Source organism: Dermochelys coriacea, chromosome 20 (assembly GCF_009764565.3).
Source record: "Dermochelys coriacea isolate rDerCor1 chromosome 20, rDerCor1.pri.v4, whole genome shotgun sequence".
Classification (NCBI taxonomy): Eukaryota; Metazoa; Chordata; order Testudines; family Dermochelyidae; genus Dermochelys; species Dermochelys coriacea.
Window position 1 is genome coordinate 17,942,929 of NC_050087.2, and position 19,315 is coordinate 17,962,243.

The following is a 19,315-nucleotide window of genomic DNA, read 5'->3' on the forward strand; positions in this document are numbered from 1 at the left end:
ACCCGCACCCAGTCTTCTTCCCATTTCATGGCAACCGGAGCTGCGCCGGCCCTGCCCTGGACAGCTCCGGGGCAGCGCGGGGGGGCCCGAGGGGCCCGGTAACGGGGATACAAGGGACACCCGCCCCCCAAAAGGGAGGGGGAAGGGACGTGCTGGAAAGGCAGAGAGAGGGGGACCCATATCCCGGCCTTTTACTGCCCCCAACCGCCCCTCCCCAGCCTGCCCCCCGCCCTATGCTCCTAATCTTCACCTCAGTACCCCCCCGCCCCACAGCCCCCCCAATTCAGCCCCTCTCTCCGCCCGTGCTCAGTGTCCCCCGGGCCCCCCAGCTCCTGAGCTCAGCGCGCCTCGGAGCGGATACGCCGCTTCCCCGCCGCGTTCTCGAACCCGAGGGCCGCGGCCGCCGCCTTCCGTCTGGCCTGGGGGGGGGCGGAACCGGGGACTCTTATTCTGACAGCGGCCGGGCTCTGCTTAGTCATGGTGACTCCCCCCCCGCCGCTCCTTCCCCCCCAGCCCCAGCCTGCGCCATGGAGGAGCCGAGCCGGGACCGGCCGGGACGAACGGGCGGACCAGGAGGGCAGTGGCCGGGGCCATGGCTGGGTTAGTGGAGCCCCCTGCCCGGCGAGAGGGGATCCCCTCTTCCCCGCTCCGCCCGGGCTCATGGGGATCCCCCCAGCCGGGCTCCGGGGCATGGGATCAGCTTCCCCCCCAGTCTGGAGAGGGGGGAATCCCCCCCAGGCTGCACAAGGATCCCCCAGACCTCCCCCCACTAGCCTAGGCTCCCCCCGGAAATGCCAGGGACCCCCGTGAACTGTGGGGGTAAGACCCCCTAAATCCTGAGAAGGGGAGCGTGGGCCTGAGATGCATTTTGGGGGGCCCATTGAGTTGGGAGCGGGGGAAGGAGAAACGGGGGGGGGGGTCGCGACCGAACCCCCCTCCCCGGGGGACCAGGTGGCGCTTTGTCTCCGTAGCTTTAACCAGCTGTTTGTCGGGGGGGGGAGGGTTGGGGTGTAATGGACCGATGGGGGGAGGGGGTGAATGTGTACCTCTCACGGGGTGGTGGCGAATGAAGGTCCCTAGATTGGGGGGATCCCCCAGGCTATGTGGTCCCCCTTCCGTCCCTGTCCCCCCGCGCTGCAGCCTTTCTCGTTACCGCTCCACGGGCCCCCAAGAGCCTTCGGGTTCCCAGCGAGGGGGAAGGGTCTGGATGCGGGGGGATTATTCCTGTGTTTAGGGTTAACCCCCCACATCCGGTAGGGGAAGGTGGCCGAAATAGCTACGTGTGTGAGCTGAGCTGGGGGGCCACCGAGTCGGTGGCTCAGCTCTGCCCCCGGTGCAGGGACCTTGTTTACAACCCCCATGCCCAGCTCCCTAGGCAGGTCCCGGGGGGGCTGCCCACGCGGGGAGGGGGGGCGGCGGTGGGGCCTGGTTAATATTTTCCATTTCTGGCTGCATCAGTGAAATTGCAACACGTTGTCTTGGTGGCTGGGGCTCCCCGCCTCACACGCTGCCCCCCTCCCCTGAATTTCCCAGGCCTTGGTGGGTGCAGGCTGGTTAATGCACTGGGGGGCTGGGAGGGTTTGTCCTGAGAGCAGGTTGGGGGCACAGTCTAGCAGGGAGGGGATAAGGAGTCAGGATTTGTGGGGTGTGGGAGCCAGGACTCCTGGGTTCTAGCCCTGGCCCAGGGAGGGAGCTGGGGCCTAGTGGGTTAGAGCAGGGGGTACTGGGAGCCAAAACTCTCGAGTTTTATTCCTGGCTCTGCCCCTGACTTATAACTTTGGGCAAACTCCTGTCCCTCTCTGTGCCTCGATTTCCCCATCTATAAAATGGGGGTCATGGTACTGTGCGAGTTAGTGTGTGCCTGGGGAACAGGGCCCTGCACTGCCTGCTGCCCCCTGCTGGATGGCATCCGAGTGGCTCTGCTGTGTCATGGGCCCCACACTGTTACCACCTAATGGAGATTTCTCTTTGCTGAAGCAGGAGAGGCCTGGTCTCTCCCTGCTGCCCCCCAGCTGTGCCAAGCGCCCGTGCTGGATGCTCCCCTGGTTTGTGAGCCATGCTGGGCCCCCCGGACAGCGGAGGCTGAGTGGGGTGGATGGGATCCATGTTCCTATCAGAACTCTGATGCGGGTTTTCTGTATCGCTCACTTCCCTCCCCCCCCCCGGGGAGCCACACACAAATCAGAATCTAATTAACACCAGGAGCCCAGCGTGACCTAGGGGTTAGGACACTGGGCTGGGACTCAGGACACCTGGGTTCCATCCCCAGCTCTGCCATTGGCCTGCTGGATGAACTTGGGAAGTCACATCCCCTCTCTGTGCCTCAGTTTACCCTCTCCCCTGGTGTCTGTCAATACTGTGAGGTCTTTGGGACAGGAACTGTCACTCACTTGTGGCCTGGGCAGCGCCTGGCTCAACGGGGCCCTGGTCTCAGCCAGGGTCTCCAGGTGCTACCATGATGCACAGACTAGGGCAAAGGTTAGCTGAGATGGGGAAATTCTGCCCTCTGGCCTGGGCTCCGAACCCAAGCGCGCTGCCAATTAGCACTGGGCAGATCTGGTGCCGGGGGATGGGACGGAGAGAGACCTTGAGAGCAGAAATGATCCTTGTGAGTCAGTGAGGGAGATGCTCAGCCTGTTTGGAGGTGGGCATCATTTATTAGGTGTATTATGGTAGCTCCCAGGTGCCCCCCCAGCCATGGCCCAGGCCCCATGGTGCTAGGCGCTGTATGTTATTAGGTGTATTATGGTAGCTCCCAGGCCCCATGGTGCTAGGCGCTGTATGTTATTAGGTGTATTACGGTAGCTCCTAGGCCCCTTGATGCTAGGTGCTGTATGTTATTAGGTGTATTACGGTAGCTCCTAGGCCCCATGGTGCTAGGCGCTGTATGTTATTAGGTGTATTACGGTAGCTCCTAGGCCCCTTGATGCTAGGTGCTGTATGTTATTAGGTGTATTACGGTAGCTCCCAGGCCCCATGGTGCTAGGTGCTGTATGTTATTAGGTGTATTATGGTAGCTCCCAGGCCCCATGGTGCTAGGTGCTGTATGTTATTAGGTGTATTATGGTAGCTCCCAGGCCCCATGGTGCTAGGTGCTGTATGTTATTAGGTGTATTATGGTAGCTCCCAGGCCCCACAGGGCTAGGCACGGCCCACTCGATCTGAGTCTAAGCCGAGAAATAGGGGGGCTGGCGTGTGAGTGGGGGGGTTGGTCTGTCTGCAGTTACCTGTATTAACTGCAGCCTCCCCACCTCCGATCCAGCCCCAAACAACCCCCTGTGTTAGCGCTCGGGGCAGGTCCCCTCTGGGCGGTGACTGCTTCAGTGCGAACACACACGCACCCCGGCCGGGGGGGCCAATCGGGGGGGCTGGCTTTGGGGTGCAGCATCTGTGTTTATAGCCTGGCTAGTGGAGAATGAGCTGGGTTCGCTTCCAGTCAGCTACAGCTGTACAGAGCTGCGGGGGGCGGTGGGGGGGATGCTGCTACCACCACCAAACCAGCTCCCAAGAGGGAGCCTGGGGGCCGGCCCCCTCTGGCCTGGCCCGCTGTGGGCTGCGGCTGGCCATGCAGGGGGCTCCCTAGAACCATTGGGGATCAGGCTTCTGATTGCCCGGTGTGGAGAGAGCCCCTCAGTCCAAGCTGGGGTGGAAAGTGGGGCAGGGCCCTGCTGCAGTCCCTGGGCTGAGGGGTTGGGCCTGGTGGCCCCATCTAACCCGGTGTCTCCCTTCGCATGCAGGTGTGGCGTTGCTGTACTGCCCCAGGGCTCAGTAAGGCTCCAGACGGTGTAGCCCTGCCCCCAGCTCAGTTGCCCCCTGCGATGTGCCCCCGCTGGCCTCGGTGATGTACGCGCCGGAGTGCAAGGCGGAGGTGACGCCGTCTCACCACGGGCACCGCTCGTTCAGCTACACCCTGGAGGAACACACCAAGCAGGCCTTCGGCATCATGAACCAGCTACGTCTGAGCCAGCAGCTGTGTGACGTCACCCTGCGGGTGCGCTATCAGGACGCCCCCCCGGCCGACTTCCAGGCCCACAAGGTGGTGCTGGCCTCCTCCAGCCCCGTCTTCAAGGCCATGTTCACCACGGGGCTGCGGGAGCAGGCCATGGAGGTGGTGCCCATCGAGGGCATCCACCCCAAGGTGATGGAGCGGCTCATCGAGTTCGCATACACGGCCTCCATCTCGGTGGGCGAGAAGTGCGTGGTGCACGTCATGAACGGCGCCGTCATGTACCAGATCGACAGCGTGGTCAAGGCCTGCTGCGACTTCCTGGTGCAGCAGCTGGACCCCAGCAATGCCATCGGCATCGCCAACTTCGCTGAGCAGATCGGCTGCACCGAGCTGCACCAGCGGGCCCGCGAGTACATCTACATGAACTTCGGGGAGGTGAGCGGGGCGGGGTGGGGCCGCGAGGGGCTGTGGGATGGGGTGCGTCATAGATCGACAGCTCAGAGCTACGCCCCGGCTTCCAGCCATCCCGGACAGGAGCCCCTCGGCCTGCTATAGCCCCCAGGGGACCCGCTCTTCCTGCCGGCCTGGCCCCACGGCCCCACAGCCTCTGAGGCTGAGTCTCTGGACCCCAGCCCTCTGGCTGCCCGCCGTGAGCTCTGCCCGGCGGGTCCGGCTGAGCCAGACGCCTTGGCACAGACCTGGCCCCTCTGCCGGGACGAGCACGGCTCAGCCAGGACTGGCAGCGACCCCCGGCCGTGGCCCCCAAGCAGCGACGGGCTCGTTAGCTCCTGGCCCTGGGAAGGCCCCAGGTTGGCGCAGAGCAGCGAAGAATCAGACACATGGTCCGTGCGGCAGAGCCAGGGCTCCACCCGGCCAAGCCGCCGTGGGGTCCTTCTGGGCTGGATCTCCGGCTCTGTCAGTCCCGGTGAGAGCCGCTGAGCCCCTCTGCAGGCCCGTCCTCACCCCGGCCTCCTGACACCTCTCGGGCCATCGTCCCGGCCCAGGCATTCAGTCCAGTCCTCCAGACTGGGCGCCTGGAGCGGCGCTTTAACCCCTCGGTAACCCGTGTCCCAAGCCCGAGTCCCTGCCCGGCCTATCAGAATATCTGAGAATTCCCACTTGGCCTCCTCTCTTCCCCTTGGAGGCAGAACAGAGCCAGGTCCCAACCCGACAAGTTCTCCATTTCCCATCGCCCGGCCTGCCCCACCCACCTGGGTCCTTAGCCCGGTTCCGAGCAGCGTCACGTCCTCTCTGGGGCTGGGCCCGTAGGTGCCACAAGCAGGGTGTGTGGGGAGTTCTCCTGCAGCCTGCTCTTGCCGCCCCAAAACCTTTGGGTTTGAAACTGGGCTGCTGCCAACCCCCCACCTTCCGTCAGCCCCCTCGGCTGCCGCCCAGGGCCCCTGACCAGGCCTCTGTCACTGTAAAGCAGCCTCCCAACTGCTTTACGCTTCTCTGGGGCTTCCCTTGGCCCCGGACAGGGCAAAGCTGCTTGGCCTTCCCCCTGCCCTGCTTGGGTCTCGGTCATCCCGGGCTCAGCTCGGCCCCTGCTGGCCCAGGGCGGGCAGGCCGGGTACTGGCTGCCTTGATCCCAGCACCCGGCTTCAGGGAGGGTCCGCCAGAGCGGGCGTGACTCATCTCCCCGCGGAGCTGGGTGGGGGCCACCCCTCATCCCGCCCCGCTGCACGTAGCTGCTTGCTGAACAGCCTTTCCCTCGCTCCCCCACCCTGCCAGCCGAGCTATTTGTATTTTGGCTGGCACCTCCTGTCTGAGCTTCTCGCTCCCTGGCAGGGCTTGGCCCGGCCCTCGGCTCTGCCAGGGAGAGCGACTCCGTGGCGCTGAGATGGTGGGGAACCGCCCCACCAACCCCCCAGCTCTGCCTGGTGTCTGCCCAGCAAGCAGAGCCGGAGGTGGGGCAAATGGCTTCAGGTGCGAATCCTGCTCTGGGTCTCAGCCCTTCAGCCTCCAACAGGGTTTGACTGCGCAGGGTTTGCAAGGGATCTCTCTGTCCCGGAATCTACCCTCCCCCCAATGGCCTCCCCACTGGCCACCCCCGTCTGCTCCAGAAGGGTCGAGCCCAGGAGCGTTCAGCAGGACTGAGTGCCAGTGCCCGGGCTGGGAGCCCGTCGGCCAGCACCCCTGGTGCCCTGTGGTGCCGACTGTGTGGCCACGTTGCTCCAAACGCTCGGTCCCTGGGGGTGCTGGACACACCCATGTTCTCACGCCTTGGGCCCCCTGCCCATGTACTCTCTGTTGTCCTACAAGTACTGTCCTGCGGGTTGGGGGTGCTGCTCCCCCCATGTTGGGTTTATCTGAATCTCACTGCTGGGGTGCTTCCCCTGGCTCAGGCCCCAGGCTTAGGCCAGTGCCCTTGGGGGCTCTTCATCCCTGGATCTATGCCGGCCTCCCCTGTGGAGCTTCGTCGGCTTCCTGGCCACGAGCCACAATCAGCATGTGGGGACCGATCTCCTCCAGCTGCTCCAACCCAACCGGGTTCCACGAATCCCCCAGCGCAGTGACCCGGCACCCCCACCCCGGGGCTCCCAGCAGAGGGTGCCATCTGTGTAGGGCGCACCCGGGTCTTTGCGCACCCAGGGATCAGGTCAGACATAGGCAGTGGCACCTTTGGGAACTGGTCACAGGCCCCAGTATCTGCTCCGGCCATCTGGCCGCCACCCTGAGTAAGGGGGTCAGGCAGCTGGGTTGGGCCGTGGGGTGAGTGAGGCGCATCCCAGGGCTTGGGAGGGGCTCTCCTGGAGAGGGACCCTGGGGAACCAGCCTGCAGCTGTGCTAGCCTAGTCCTCGGGGCTGGCAGGGTGGGGGGGGAGGCGCTGTGGGGCTTGGGACCAGTAGGATGGTGGTGTGGGGGGGGTGTGATGTGCTGCTCTGCCCCAAGGCCTGTTGCTCTGTAGCACCCTCCCTGTGGCTGAGCAGCCGGAGGGGGGGTGAGCGATCCAGCTGCTGGGGGTGAGTGGCAGAGGATTGGGGGGGGCACACGGAACGTCCCCTCCCCCTGAGGATCCGGCCCTAGCTGAGCGAGGGGGAGCCCTGCCGGGGCAGGGCTGAGTCGGGGCGGGCGGTAGGAACTGAGGCAGAGCTGCAGGCTTGGGCAAAACCCAGAAAACAGGCCCTGGGAGGGTGGGGCTCCCTCCCTGTGCTGCCCTGCCCCCCACCGCTGCCAAGGGGCCCATGTGGAGGCAGAGCAGACGCCCCAGCTGACCCCTTGACTTGGGTCCCTTGGCACCAGCTGCCTCCGTGAGCCCCCCCCCTTATTGTAGGGCCCCTCTGAGCGGGGCTGTCTTGACCCTGCTCCCATGCAGGTGACAGCAGCACCCTCTAGTGGCTGCAGCCTGCAATAGCAGCTGTGGCTCATAGCCAACCCCCAAAGTCCCCACGCTCACCCCGTGACCCCCAAAATCCCCACACTCATCCCCTGCTCCCCCCCCCAGTCACGGCCTCTCCCCCCCGCAGGTGGTCAAGCAGGACGAGTTCTTCAACCTCTCGCACTGCCAGCTGGTGACGCTGATCAGCCGGGACGAGCTGAACGTGCGCTGTGAGTCCGAGGTCTTCCACGCCTGCATCAACTGGGTGAAGTACGACTGCGCCGGGCGGCGGCTCTACGTGCAGGCCCTGCTGCAGGCCGTGCGCTGCCACTCGCTCACCCCCCACTTCCTGCAGACCCAGCTGCAGAAGTGCGAGATCCTGCAGTCGGACGCGCGCTGCAAGGACTACCTGGCCCAGATCTTCCAGGAGCTCACCCTGCACAAGCCCACCAAGGGCATGGCCACGCGCGCCCCCAAGGTGGGCCAGCTGATCTACACGGCCGGCGGCTACTTCCGCCAGTCGCTCAGCTACCTGGAGGCCTACAACCCCTGCGACGGCTCCTGGCTCCGGCTGGCGGACCTGCAGGTGCCCCGCAGCGGGCTGGCCGGCTGCGTGGTTGGGGGGCTCCTCTACGCCGTGGGGGGGCGGAACAACTCGCCCGATGGCAACACGGACTCCAACGCCATCGACTGCTACAACCCCATGACCAACCAGTGGTCGCCCTGCACCCCCATGAGCGTGCCCCGCAACCGCATCGGTGTGGGCGTGATCGACGGCATGATCTACGCCGTGGGCGGCTCACATGGCTGCATCCACCACAACAGCGTGGAGAGGTGAGGCAACCCCCGCCTGCCCTGTAGAGATGGAAGCAGGCCCTGGTATGGGCCTCAGCAGTCCCGGGCCCCCCACAAGCCAGTGACACAGCCCAGGATTGGGTCCCAGGAGTCCTGGGCCCCATGAACCAGGGGCAGGACCCAGGATTCCTGGCTCTGGATTTCATGCTGCTGCAGTTAGAGGGCGGTTGGGGCTGGTGCCTTGTGAGAGTTCCTGCTCCGCCATGCTCACAGCCAGCCTAGCCAAAGGCTGGCTGAGGACCAGAGACAGCGAGAGGAGAGGGGACTTGTCCAGGGTCTCCCCCCGGGGCAGTGGCACGGCATCCCTGAGTGCCACTCCAGCACCCCGTCCTGCCTCGCCTGTCCCCTTGGCTTGGGCTCGGGAGCAGGGAGCTCTGCCCGGTGCCCCTGGGTCCGTGCCGCTCCCCGTGCAACCCCTCCGGCCGGTTACCTCCCCTGGTGTCCGACATTGCCCTCTGGCCCCCCAGGTATGAGCCGGAACGGGACGAGTGGCAGCTGGTGGCACCCATGCTGACACGCAGGATTGGCGTGGGGGTGGCCGTGCTGAACCGCCTCCTCTACGCCGTGGGCGGCTTTGACGGCACCAGCCGGCTCAGCTCGGCCGAGTGCTACTACCCTGAGCGGGACGAGTGGCGCATGATCGCCCCCATGCAGACCATCCGGAGCGGAGCGGGTAAGCGAGGGGCCAGGGCCTTTCTGCTGGCCGTGTGGGGATGAGCAGGGCATGTGCTGCCTCTGCCCCAGGCAGGCCTTGGCTCCGGGAGGCTGGGCTGCAGCCAGCTGGGGAAGGGCTCTCCCTGGGCCTGGCAGCCCTGCAGGGGGTGGGGAGGGATCGCGGGGACCCAGAGCCGGGCCTAACTCGGCCCCTGCTGCCTGTGCAGATTCAGAGGGATGGTCGGTCCCTGCGCCCCCCGCAGCGTTGGCTGGGATCGGTGCACGCTCCCCCCGCCCACCCTGCTGCTCCATGTTCCCACAGGTGTCTGTGCCCTCAACAACTGCATCTACGCCATGGGGGGCTACGACGGCACGGACCAGCTCAACAGCGTGGAGCGCTACGACGTGGAGACAGACAGCTGGGCCTTGGCCGCCCCCATGGGGCACCGGCGCAGTGCGCTGGGCGTCACCGTGCACCAGGGCAAGATCTACGTGCTGGGTGAGTCCTGGGGGGATGGGAGACCTGCCTCCAGCGCCCACAAGTGTGCACGGCCCACACTGGCTCCTGCTGGTGCAGTGGCAGGGCTCAGCTCAGCTCATGGACCCCGTTTAAGGTGTTTGTAGCTGACGGGGGGGAGGGCCCGAGCCCTCCCCAGCGGGGCTGCAGGCAGCCGAGTGATGGCAACAGCCACTCTCTCCTCCGCAGGCGGCTACGACGGGCACACCTTCCTGGACAGCGTGGAGTGCTACGACCCCACCAGTGACACGTGGATGGAGGTGACACGCATGACGTCCGGGCGCAGCGGGGTGGGAGTGGCCATCACCATGGAGCCGTGCCGCAAGCAGGTGGACCAGCTCGACTGCTGCTGGGGTGGCCCCTCTCCAGTGCAGGGGTCAGTGTTCACCAGCCGGGCCAGGGAGCCACCTGCTGCTGCTCCCATTCTGCAGGGGGGAGCGTTTTTCCAAGTGCCAAGGGAGGTGGGGGCAAGTAAATCCTGCCCCACTCCCAGCAACAACCCCTCCCTCCCCACGCAGCCCCGTGGGCCCGGCTCTCCGCCTGCCCTTTAGTTCAGAGATGGGATCGTGGGGTCTTCCCAGCTGCCTCTCGTCTCCCTGACTCCTTCCCCTCCCTCCTCGGGAGGAGCCTCTGTGTGGGGTGGCCACAGAGCAGGAATTGCCCTCTGCACCGTGCCGGGGATCTGCCTCCCGGGCTTGGCCACTCAGCTCTCCTGACCACGGCTGCTGTACCAGGTGCAGATGCTTTCTGGTGGCTGGAGAGAAACATTCCCCTGTGGGACATGGGGCAGTTCTTCCCCAGGGCTCTGGGGCCGCCAGCCTGCAGCTGGAGGGAACGGACGAGCAGCCCCAGCTGCAGTTACTGACTAGCCGAGTGACGTTGCCCTGCCTGGTGTCTCGTCTCACCAGTCATGCTCCAGCCCAAGATGGGAGATTGGTTTTAATGATTTCAAACGTTTATTGTTACATTAATAAAAAATCCCTTTGTGATTAGTCCCTGGGTCCGTTCTTGCTCGCGCTGGTCGAGGCCCGAGCCAGCTTTTAGTCACTCCCGCCGTCCAGTGTCCAGCCGATCAGTGAGGCTGGCCTGGGGCAGGGTCACGGTCACCAGGCCGTGTCCACCAGGCTCCACAGGTAGTCACTGATGAAGCACTTGGAGTGCTGGCTGCTGTCGATGTTGATGGGCTGAGCAATGGCTGGGCCATGATGGACTGGGGGGAGGCGGTTAAGGAAACTGATACACTGGTGCTAGCCAGGCAGGTGTCCCCCCCGAAAGGACACTGCCTCTGATCTGGGGGTGTCTGTCCCCCTGCGAAAGGATACTGCCTTTGATCTGGGGGTGCTGACACTCGTAGTCCCAGTCCAGCCGGCTGATCTTGTAATAAAGCTGTGCGATGTACCTGGGGGATGCTGCTGTTAGCACCTGGCCCTGCCTGCACAGCCCTTTGGTCACGCAGAGCAAACTCACAGGCTGGATCCCCTTTGTTGGGGCTCAGACCCCTCTAGCAACATGGCGGGGGGAGCCAGGCCCCTAAAGGGAGGCTCCACGTGGCTAAGGGACCCCCCAGAGCTGCTGGCTGAGCTGTGCCTGCCCCACAGAGTCCAAGCGTGGTGTTCCAGCCCTTTAGCCCCCGTCCCAGCAGCTGGGAGCCAGCAGCATGCATCAGAGCCCGGCCGGGCGGCACGTGCAGGGCACTGGCACTCCCCTCCCCGCACTCACATTGCAGAATTGACCATGCCAGTGTCGTCCTCCATGTCGTCCTGCAGGCGCCCGACCTCGGCCCTCAGCTCCTCCAGCTCTCTCCGCAAGGCAGTATGGCAGGTGGTGAAGGAACGTGGCTCTGACTGGTTCCCCTCCCTGCCCCCCAAACCAGCTGGCATTCCGTGCACCAGGCTAGTCCCAGCCCCCCACCACTCCACCCCACCCCCTGATGCTGTTCCAGCCCATGGCCTGCTGCTGCCCACCCACGCTGGGAGATGCTCAGGCCTGGGTGTGAGCCTCAGGGTTCACGCGGGGGTGCGCTGGACCGGCAAAGCACTGGGCAGTTAGCTACAGGCAGCAGCCGAGCGAGCCGGTGCTCTAGGCTCCCGGGCAGGGAAGGATATCTGCTCTCAGCCCTCAGGCTGGTGTCCTCCTCACTGGCTCTCTGCAGCGCCTCTTCCAGCGCCAGCACCTTCTGCAGGCTGGTCTGCATCTCCTCTTCCCCCGCCAGGAGTTTCTGAGCCACCTTCTCCTCCGTAGCTAGGAGATCTGCAGTGGGGGAGAGGCAGCCTTTGCCATCGACCCCTAGTCACCTGCTAGGGGTGCTACACGCCCTTCTCTGGACCAGCGGGGAGGGGGCCCAACTGGGGGCTGCTGAGCCAGTAGGACCCTTGCACAGAGTGACCCCGATCAACCCCAGCCAATCCATACTGCTCCCTCCACCCGCTGAGGGAGGCGCTTCCATGGAGGTAACAGGTCACTGGGTCCAGCCTGGCACTACGCTTCCCCATTGGTATTTCTGGTGACCAGCCCATGGTTCTTAGCGCTGCAGGGAGCTGACCCCTCTCTGATTTGTTCCCACTGAACGGGGAGAGCAAGTCTGTCCCTCGAGGCGTGCAGGCCTGATGGGCTGGGTTTCACCCGAGGGATAGCAGCAGCCAAGCTCTAACTGTGCCTCAGAAAGCCGCCTGGCCTGGCAGCACCCCCGACTCAGGTGAGAGGGCTGTGTGTGGGGCGAGGGAAGAGCCTGAGTTAACTGCAGTGAGGCCAGACCCTACAAACCACTGGGCTTCCGCGGAACAGCACTTGCCTTTAACCAGCTGCGCCGCCGTCAGCTGCGTATCCAGGAGCTTGTCAAACATCTTCTCCTGTTTGTCCAGGCTTCTCTTCAGCAGGTTCCCAGCCCCACCTGCTGCCAGCAACTTCAGCAGCTCCTTGCTCACCTCCTCCATCTCCTGCATTTGTTCGTTCATCATGGCTGTCAGTGGCCACTCCCCAGACTCAGAGGCACTGAGGCAAAAGAGCAGGGTATGAGAGATGCACTGTACTTCTTCCAGTACCGTCCTGCCCCTCACACACCTCCTGTTCCTTTACCCACAGTTCCCTCTAGCCCCATCAGGCCTGAGCCACCTCCCCCCACGGTCCTGAACTCATTTAAATGGCTCCTTTTCATGACTCCTGGCCCAACTGTGTCGTTCTGAGGGCTTGTCTACACTGGCATTTACAGCACTGCAACTTTCTCGCTCAGGTGTGTGAAAAAACACCCCCGAGTGCAGCAAGTTTCAGCGCTGTAAAGCGCCAGTGTAAACAGTGCCCCAGTGCTGGGAGCCGTGCCCCTCGTGGAGGTCGGTTTTTTTAGGGTGCTGGGAGAGCTTTCTCCCTCTGCCCTGCCGTGACGACACAAGCCACGTTAAAGTGCTGCCGTGGCCAGTGTAGACTAGCCCGCCCATTGGATAATGCGAGGCAGCTCCGGTTAGGGCCCCACAGATGGCAGAGGTGGAAAAGGCCTCCCTGGCTTAGCTAAAGGTGGGACGCAGCATCGCCCTACCAAGGGTCTCTCTAGCTCCATGATGAATCACTGCAGAGGGGGCTTCGCTCCCCAGTTAACTGTCCACAGCTGCACGCTGCCCTGCCGTCTCCCAGGGCTTGGCTTTATTGCCATGTCAATGCAAGTTAGCACTTAAGACCATAAGAATGGCCAGACTGGGTCAGGCTAATGGTCCAGCTAACCCAGTATCCTGTCTCTGACAGCGGCAATGTACAGAACAGGGCAATCATCACGTGATCCATCCCCCAACATCCAGTCCCAGCTTCTGGCAGGCAGAAGTTTAGGGACACTCAGAGCATGGAGCTGCATCCCTGCCCATCCTGGCTAACAGCCATTGAGGGATCCATGCTCCAGGAACATAGCTAATACTGTTTGGAACCAAGTTATACTTTTGGCCTTCACACCATCCCCTGGCAGTGAGTTCCATAGGTTGACTCTGTGTTGTGTGAAGTGGAACTTCCTTATGTTTGTCGCCTATTAGTTTCACTGGGTGACCCCTAGTTCTTGAAGGGGTAAATAACACTTCCTTGCTCAAAGAAAAGGAGTACTTGTGGCACCTTAGAGACTGCATAGGCTGTAGCTCACGAAAGCTTATGCTCTAATAAATTTGTTAGTCTCTAAGGTGCCACAAGTTCTCCTTTTCTTTTTGCAAATACAGACTAACACGGCTGCTACTCTGAAACTTCCTTGCTCACTTTCCCTGCACCATCTATGACTTTACAGGCCTCTCGCACACCCCCCTACTTCTCTCTGCTCCAAGACAAGCAGTCCCAGCCTGGCTAATCTCGCCTCCCATGGAAACTGTTCCATCCCTCTCACCGTTTCTGTTGCTCTTCCCTGCATCTTTTCCAATTCTAGCTCCTCTTTTTTGAGATAGGGTGACCACATCTGGGTGCAGTATTCAAGCTGTGGGTGTCCCAAGGATTTATACAAAGGTAACAGGATATTTTCCATCCTATTCTCTATCCCTTTCCTAACAGTCTGCTCGGTTTTTACTGCTGGGAGGGGGGGGGTGTTGGGCTGGGGAGGCTGCAGGGTGTGACGAAGCGGGACTGTTCTTAATGTTTCCTCTGAATAGTGTGGGGGTGCCTCAGTTTCCCCTAGGCAGTTCTTAAGTATCTAGGGGGTGGGATAAGGGTGTTTGATCCTTGCAGAGCCCTAGAGGGCAGGTGTGTGCGGGGGTCTGGACACAGAGAATGGCCGACACCCTGTTTCCTGGCACTTGATGGCCTGGGCCCTTCCCCCCTGCAAGGTGAGAGCTAAAGGGCTGGAGAACAAAGGAATCTGGTGCCCCCCTGGCCTGGGAAAGGGACAAAGCTCAGAGAAGGAGGGGCTGGAGGGGGAGTCAGTTGGGGGCTGGCTGGGGACATGGAGTGAAGGGCAGACGGGGTTGTCTGGCTCACTGCCCCCCAAAATGGACCCAGCTGAGGGGTCCTGTTCTCTGCCCCTACAAGCTCTGGTTTAGACCATGTTCCTGTCGTCTAATAAACCTTCTGTTTCCCTGGCTGGCTGAGAGTCCCGTCTGACTGCAGAGTTGGGGGGCAGGACCCTCTGGCTTCCCCAGGACCCCGCCTGGGCGGACTGGGTGGGAAGCGCAGGGGGGCAGAGGAGGCTGGATGCTCCGGGGTCAGACCAGGAGGGGGGAGCCGGGGGAGCTGGGGCCCGCAGAGAGGAGGCTCCCAGAGCCCTGCCTGGCTTCGCGGGGAGCCGATCCCGAGCATCGCCCGGGGACGCCGTGACACGGGGCTGGGCCGGGGCCGGGGCCGGGGCCGCGGGGGGGTGTCGGGGGGGCGCTGGGCCGGGGGCGGCGCGGGGGGGTCTGTGCGGGGGGCTCGTGCCGGGAGGGGGGTGTCAGGGCCCCGGGCCCCGCGCTCACCTCAAGCCGCTCGTCCGGGCGCTCGGGTGAGGAGGCGGGACCTAGCCACCTCCGTCCCGCCCCCACCTCCTGGCCATTGGCCTGAGCGGCCGGCGCTCGCCGCGGATTGGCCGTGCCGTCCCGCCTCGCCCAATCGGAGCCCACCCGCCTGGCTCGCGCCGCTTTTGAAAAGAAGACGGGTGGTGGTTGACTTTACGCACGCGCAGTACGGGGGGGGCTCATTAGCCTCGCCCCGCCCCTGCCCAGAGCGCATGCGCTCGGCCCTGTTGTCCCCGCGTAGAGCGGTTCGTAGCCCGAGCTGCCACCAGGGGGCGGCAGAGAACACGGCCCCGCGCGGGCCCTGCATGGGGGCAGGCCCCATGGGAGAGCCACGTGGCCAGGCCCTGCAAGGGGCGGGGCGGGGTCAACAAGGGACCACGTGGCTCGCACGGGGCGGCTAGGCCGGGGGGGGCCCAGCCAGGATCCCCACAGGGCTGGGGTGAGGCCCCCTGAGAGCTGTACCCCCCCAGCCTGGGCCTTGGCCCCGGGGGGCAGAGTTCTGGGGACCCTCCAAGGGACGTGGCCCCCCAGCAGCCCGTGTGGGCACAGGCAGCAGCTGCCCCCCAACCTCCCCGTCCCCTCCTGGAGCTGCCCCCCGTCCCCCTGGCTGCGGCCTGGCGGCTCCTGCGGCCGGGCCTGGGGGCGGCCTGGCCGGGCTGGTCACGGGGGTCTTGGGCGCGGCCCCGTTGGCGACGCTCCGGCTTCTGTTGAGTCTCTCCCCCGGGAGGGCGTGGGGGGTCCAGGGACAAGGCCGGTGTGGGCCTCGGGGGTGAGAAGTGTCCGACTCTGACCCCAGGGCACCGGAAAGGCTCCAAACGCAGGCAGCTGATAAGAAGCCCCCCCAGTTTGACAGACGCTCCTGGTTCGAAGCCAATCTCTTGCGTTTGGCGAGTCTGACGCAGGAGTTTTGAACAGTCGGGGTTGGCAATACTGCAAGGCAGACCTGGGGGGGAAGGGTCTGCAGGCCCCCCTCCCGCAGAATTGCCCATACACCTACCCCAGGCCTGAGCCGGGAGCCCGCAGCCCCCAGGGCTGGGAATGGGGCCGCCGGCAGTCAGCCAAGCCTCCGGCTTTGTAACTCCCCAGCCCGTGCCAGGTTTGTGTCGCATGGTGGGTGCTGCACAGAACCGGGGGGGGTTGGGTCTTTGTAAGGAAGGTGACACTCCCCCCCCCGTGGATACACAGGCTATCCTGGATACCAACGCCCCTGAGCTGCCCATGACGCACCCCCCCTTCCCATACCCAGGTGCACACCCTACCCCAGCCGCCTCCCCCTCAGGCAGATGCCCAGCTGTACCCCACCCCCAGACATGCCCAGACACCCCAACCCCCGTGTGGAAGTCAGAGGCCAGAGGCAGAGTCCCTTCCTCCTGGTTTTATTGTGAGCTCCGCAGCTCCGAGAGAGAGACTGCAAGGAGATGGCGAAGGAGGAGCTGTTACACCAGATACAGACGCAGGGGGAGAGGGAGCTCAGATCCTGGGGAGGGGCTCAGCCCCCCCGGCCCACGCTGGGGGACGGACTGTCTTGTTTGAGTGGGGGTCATTTACAGCTGCTATTCACAGTATATACAGAACAAAACTGACCCGACCGACGCACCAAACCGAACCGCGTACAAAAATAAAGGCTCTACGGGGTGGGCGCCACCGGACCCCCGCTCCGGCCACACCCCGGCTGGCGGAAAATCGAAATCAATCGCTACAGTACAGTGTTCAGACATGGCACCATTCCCCCCAGCCGGCCACGGGCCGCACCTGGGCGCTAGCTGGGGCCACCCACATGGCTTGCGCCTGCTCCGGGCCCACGCCCAGTGGCACACCGCTTGGGTGGGCCCTGCCCCTGTTCCTCATCCCCCCAGCCCCACTCTTGTCCCAGGCACCCCCATGGGGCAGCCTCCGGCCCAAGGATCCTGAGGTGCTGGCCCCAGGGGACAAGCCCCAGGAGACGCTGCACCCAAGGGCTTTTGTTCGAAAGCTCATGGTAGGGGCATCTCACTCATTATTGCTTCAGTCCTGGGCGGGCCCGGCGGGATGGCACACGCCAGCCCAGCCTGCTCCCATTCCCCTGCCCCCTCCCCGCCCCCAGAGGACTCATTTGCCATACAACTGCCCCCTCCCAACCCAATGGGGAGAAACTCTGATTTCCTGCGGGGAGGGGGGATCACCCTGACGTAACCCCAGAGATCAGCCCCGCAGAGCGAGCCCTGCACGTCTTGCAGACAGAACCGGGCAGGTGCAGACGCGGCTAGTGGGACCAAGGCGGGGAGCTGCTCCCGTCCCATTTAGCTTAGGGACACCCTGAGGAAATGGTTCTAAAGCCCCAGCTCCACCTGCCCCCACCAGATGCTGGACATTTGGGGGGAGGGGGGGGAGGACTGAGCAGCCCAGCCCGGGCTCTCCCCCCCAGCCCAGGGAAACCAGCAGCTAGGGGGCCCAGTTCCCATTTGCCAGGGGTGGTGTCCCGCGTCTGCACTAGCCCGGTTGGCTCCTGCTGTGACCTGGTTGGTGCAGAGCCCTGGAGAGCCACGCTGCAGTGCTGCCCGCCAGGGTCTGCGAGGCCATGGCCAGAGGGGGGCACTTGTTCCGCTCTCCCCCCACCGTCTGCCCTGTGTTCCCACCAGCACAGGTAGAGGGCTGGGGGCTTCGGAGCCCGAGAGGGTCAGTTAAAGCCCTCGGGAGCTGGGCGCTCTGGCTTCCTACTGGCCCTGGATCCTCTCGCAGGGCCAGAGTCCTGAGGGTGGGCCCCCTGGAACATCCAGCTCCCACATTGGTGCCAGGCTGCCCAGGGGTCGGGTGCCTAACGCCACAGGGGGCACCAAGCAGGAGCCCCAAAGGACAGTCTGGAGCCCAGCGCCCACTGAATCTGGCTTTGGCACCTTCGACTATCCCCTGGGCGCCTCCCTGCAGCGGTGGTGCCCGTAGCCCGTCAGCTGCCAGCTGGGGGGAGGAGGGGGGGTTAGCAAGTCAACTCAAAGGGAAGCAAAGCTGGTTTCCAGCTGCTCGGGGTGGGGGGCAGGGGAGCAGCTGGCTGATACATTCAGTCCATGCGGCCGGAGCGCCGTATTTGTGCAAATGGATGAAGAGAGGAAGACTTGGCTGGCTGGTCGCTCAGAGAGCGGCTGCTTTGAGGGCAGGGGTTGGAGCTTTGCCGTTTAGTTCCCCCTTTTCAAAAGTTAGCCCCCCCTTTCCTGGGAGGACGAGAGGGGGGTTATGGCCTCAGTGGGGGAGGGGAAAGAGGGGGACGAAATGAACCCCCGAGCAATGGGAGAAAAAAATCTGATTACAGAAAAATAAAATAACTTCTCTCCCTTCCCCTCCCCAACTTTCCAAAAATAATAATTAATTTACAATAAATTACCAGGTGCGTTAAAAATAACCCAGACCCCACAACCATCCCCTCCCAATGTAGTAATAAATTAAAATACTAAGAACCACCCTTGTGCGGCTCGGAGCAGCCGGCAGCATTGGCACAAAGACCCTGGCCAGAACTAGCCTGGCTGAGGGGTCACAGCTAGGACAGTGTGCAGGGCGGGGAGGGGATCGCAGAGTCAGCTGCCCCCCTGCGCTCCGATTCTGCTCAGTGTTCATTCCTGATTGTTTAAAAAAATATATCTCTAAAGGCCATGGGGTAAGGGAAAACCCGAATGGAAAGCGAAAAGCACCCGCTGCCCCGGCCCCCCCTGGCTGCTCCAAATGAAAAATCATCCGAATGAATCAGTAAAAAAAACCAGCAAACCCCGAAGACAAGAAATGGAAGAGTCCAGAGGGCTTGGAGCTCCACTGTGGTGGGGCCGTGCCCGGGGGCCGACCTGCCTCTACAGTAGATGTGTGTGTTCCCTTTTTTTGTGGTTTGGTTTTTTAAAAGTTTTTCTTTTTTTTTTCCTTTTTCTTTTTTTGTTGTTGTTGTAAAAAATACAATAAAAATCCTCCCAACTAAAACCAAAATTAAATTAAAAGTTTTTTTGTTGGTTCCTTCCCCCCCCCCCCCCCAAAAAGAGTCCATGGCGGGGGGTACGGGTGCGTGGCTTTAGTTTTGTTTTCCGCCGGGCAGCTGAGCCAAAGCCCAGAGTCACAGTGCCCCCGGGGCTGTGTCGTGTGCCAGTCCGTTCTGCCCGCCCCCGTCCTCCAGGAACAGGCAGGGTGGCTCCTCCTCCGCAGTGCAGCAGCTGTTGTCCTCGTGGTCCAGGCTGCTCCGGTCCGGGTCCGACTGATCCGACTCCTCGCCCTCCTCCTCCAGTGTCAGTTCGAACTGGAATTTCTCTAGGCAGGCCTCCTCGTCCTTGTCCTGGTCGTCTGGGGGCGGGGAGGGGCTCTGCGGGATCATGCTGTGGTACCAGTCCCGGTTGTCCTCCAGGGTGTCGAGGATTTCCTGGGCGTCGGGGTGCACCAGGTCCGCCCATGTCTCCCACAGTGGGTGAACGATGTAGTCGATGAAGCCCACCTGAAAGGCAGACCCAGGGAGGTAAGACTCAGAGCAGCTGGGATCTGGGCAGCGCCCAGCACAACGGGGCCTGAATCTCAGCCAGGGCTCTGGTCTCAGCTGAGGTCTGGGCAGCACCTGGCCCGACCGGGCCCTGAT

General features: G+C 63.4%; 3 protein-coding genes across 8 annotated transcripts in view; 1 reads left to right on the plus strand and 2 right to left on the minus strand.

Annotated features, from left to right (window-relative positions):
• On the plus strand, positions 1 to 10,287 carry KEAP1 (kelch like ECH associated protein 1). Its single transcript, XM_038379117.2, has 6 exons — positions 1 to 600; positions 3,738 to 4,384; positions 7,418 to 8,103; positions 8,592 to 8,797; positions 9,101 to 9,277; positions 9,485 to 10,287. The coding sequence occupies exons 2-6, from the start codon at positions 3,842 to 3,844 to the stop codon at positions 9,844 to 9,846; spliced, it is 1,974 nt and encodes a 657-aa protein (XP_038235045.1). The 5' UTR covers positions 1 to 600; positions 3,738 to 3,841; the 3' UTR covers positions 9,847 to 10,287.
• Positions 10,222 to 14,839, minus strand: SPC24 (SPC24 component of NDC80 kinetochore complex). The gene is made up of 6 exons (XM_038379118.2): positions 14,701 to 14,839; positions 12,087 to 12,286; positions 11,401 to 11,545; positions 11,015 to 11,107; positions 10,618 to 10,694; positions 10,222 to 10,505 (listed from the first exon to the last, which is right to left on the minus strand). The coding sequence occupies exons 2-6, from the start codon at positions 12,250 to 12,252 to the stop codon at positions 10,399 to 10,401; spliced, it is 588 nt and encodes a 195-aa protein (XP_038235046.1). The 5' UTR covers positions 12,253 to 12,286; positions 14,701 to 14,839; the 3' UTR covers positions 10,222 to 10,398.
• A 1,260-nt stretch (positions 14,840 to 16,099) lies between these two features.
• The window catches only part of PDE4A (phosphodiesterase 4A), a 107,359-nt gene continuing 104,143 nt past the window's right edge, over positions 16,100 to 19,315 (minus strand). For all 6 annotated transcript variants that reach the window (XM_038379432.2, XM_038379433.2, XM_038379434.2 and 3 more), the window contains one exon: positions 16,100 to 19,177. In XM_038379432.2, coding sequence (XP_038235360.1) covers positions 18,806 to 19,177 — 372 coding nt within the window. In that variant the 3' untranslated portion in view covers positions 16,100 to 18,805. The remainder of the gene's footprint in view (positions 19,178 to 19,315) is intronic.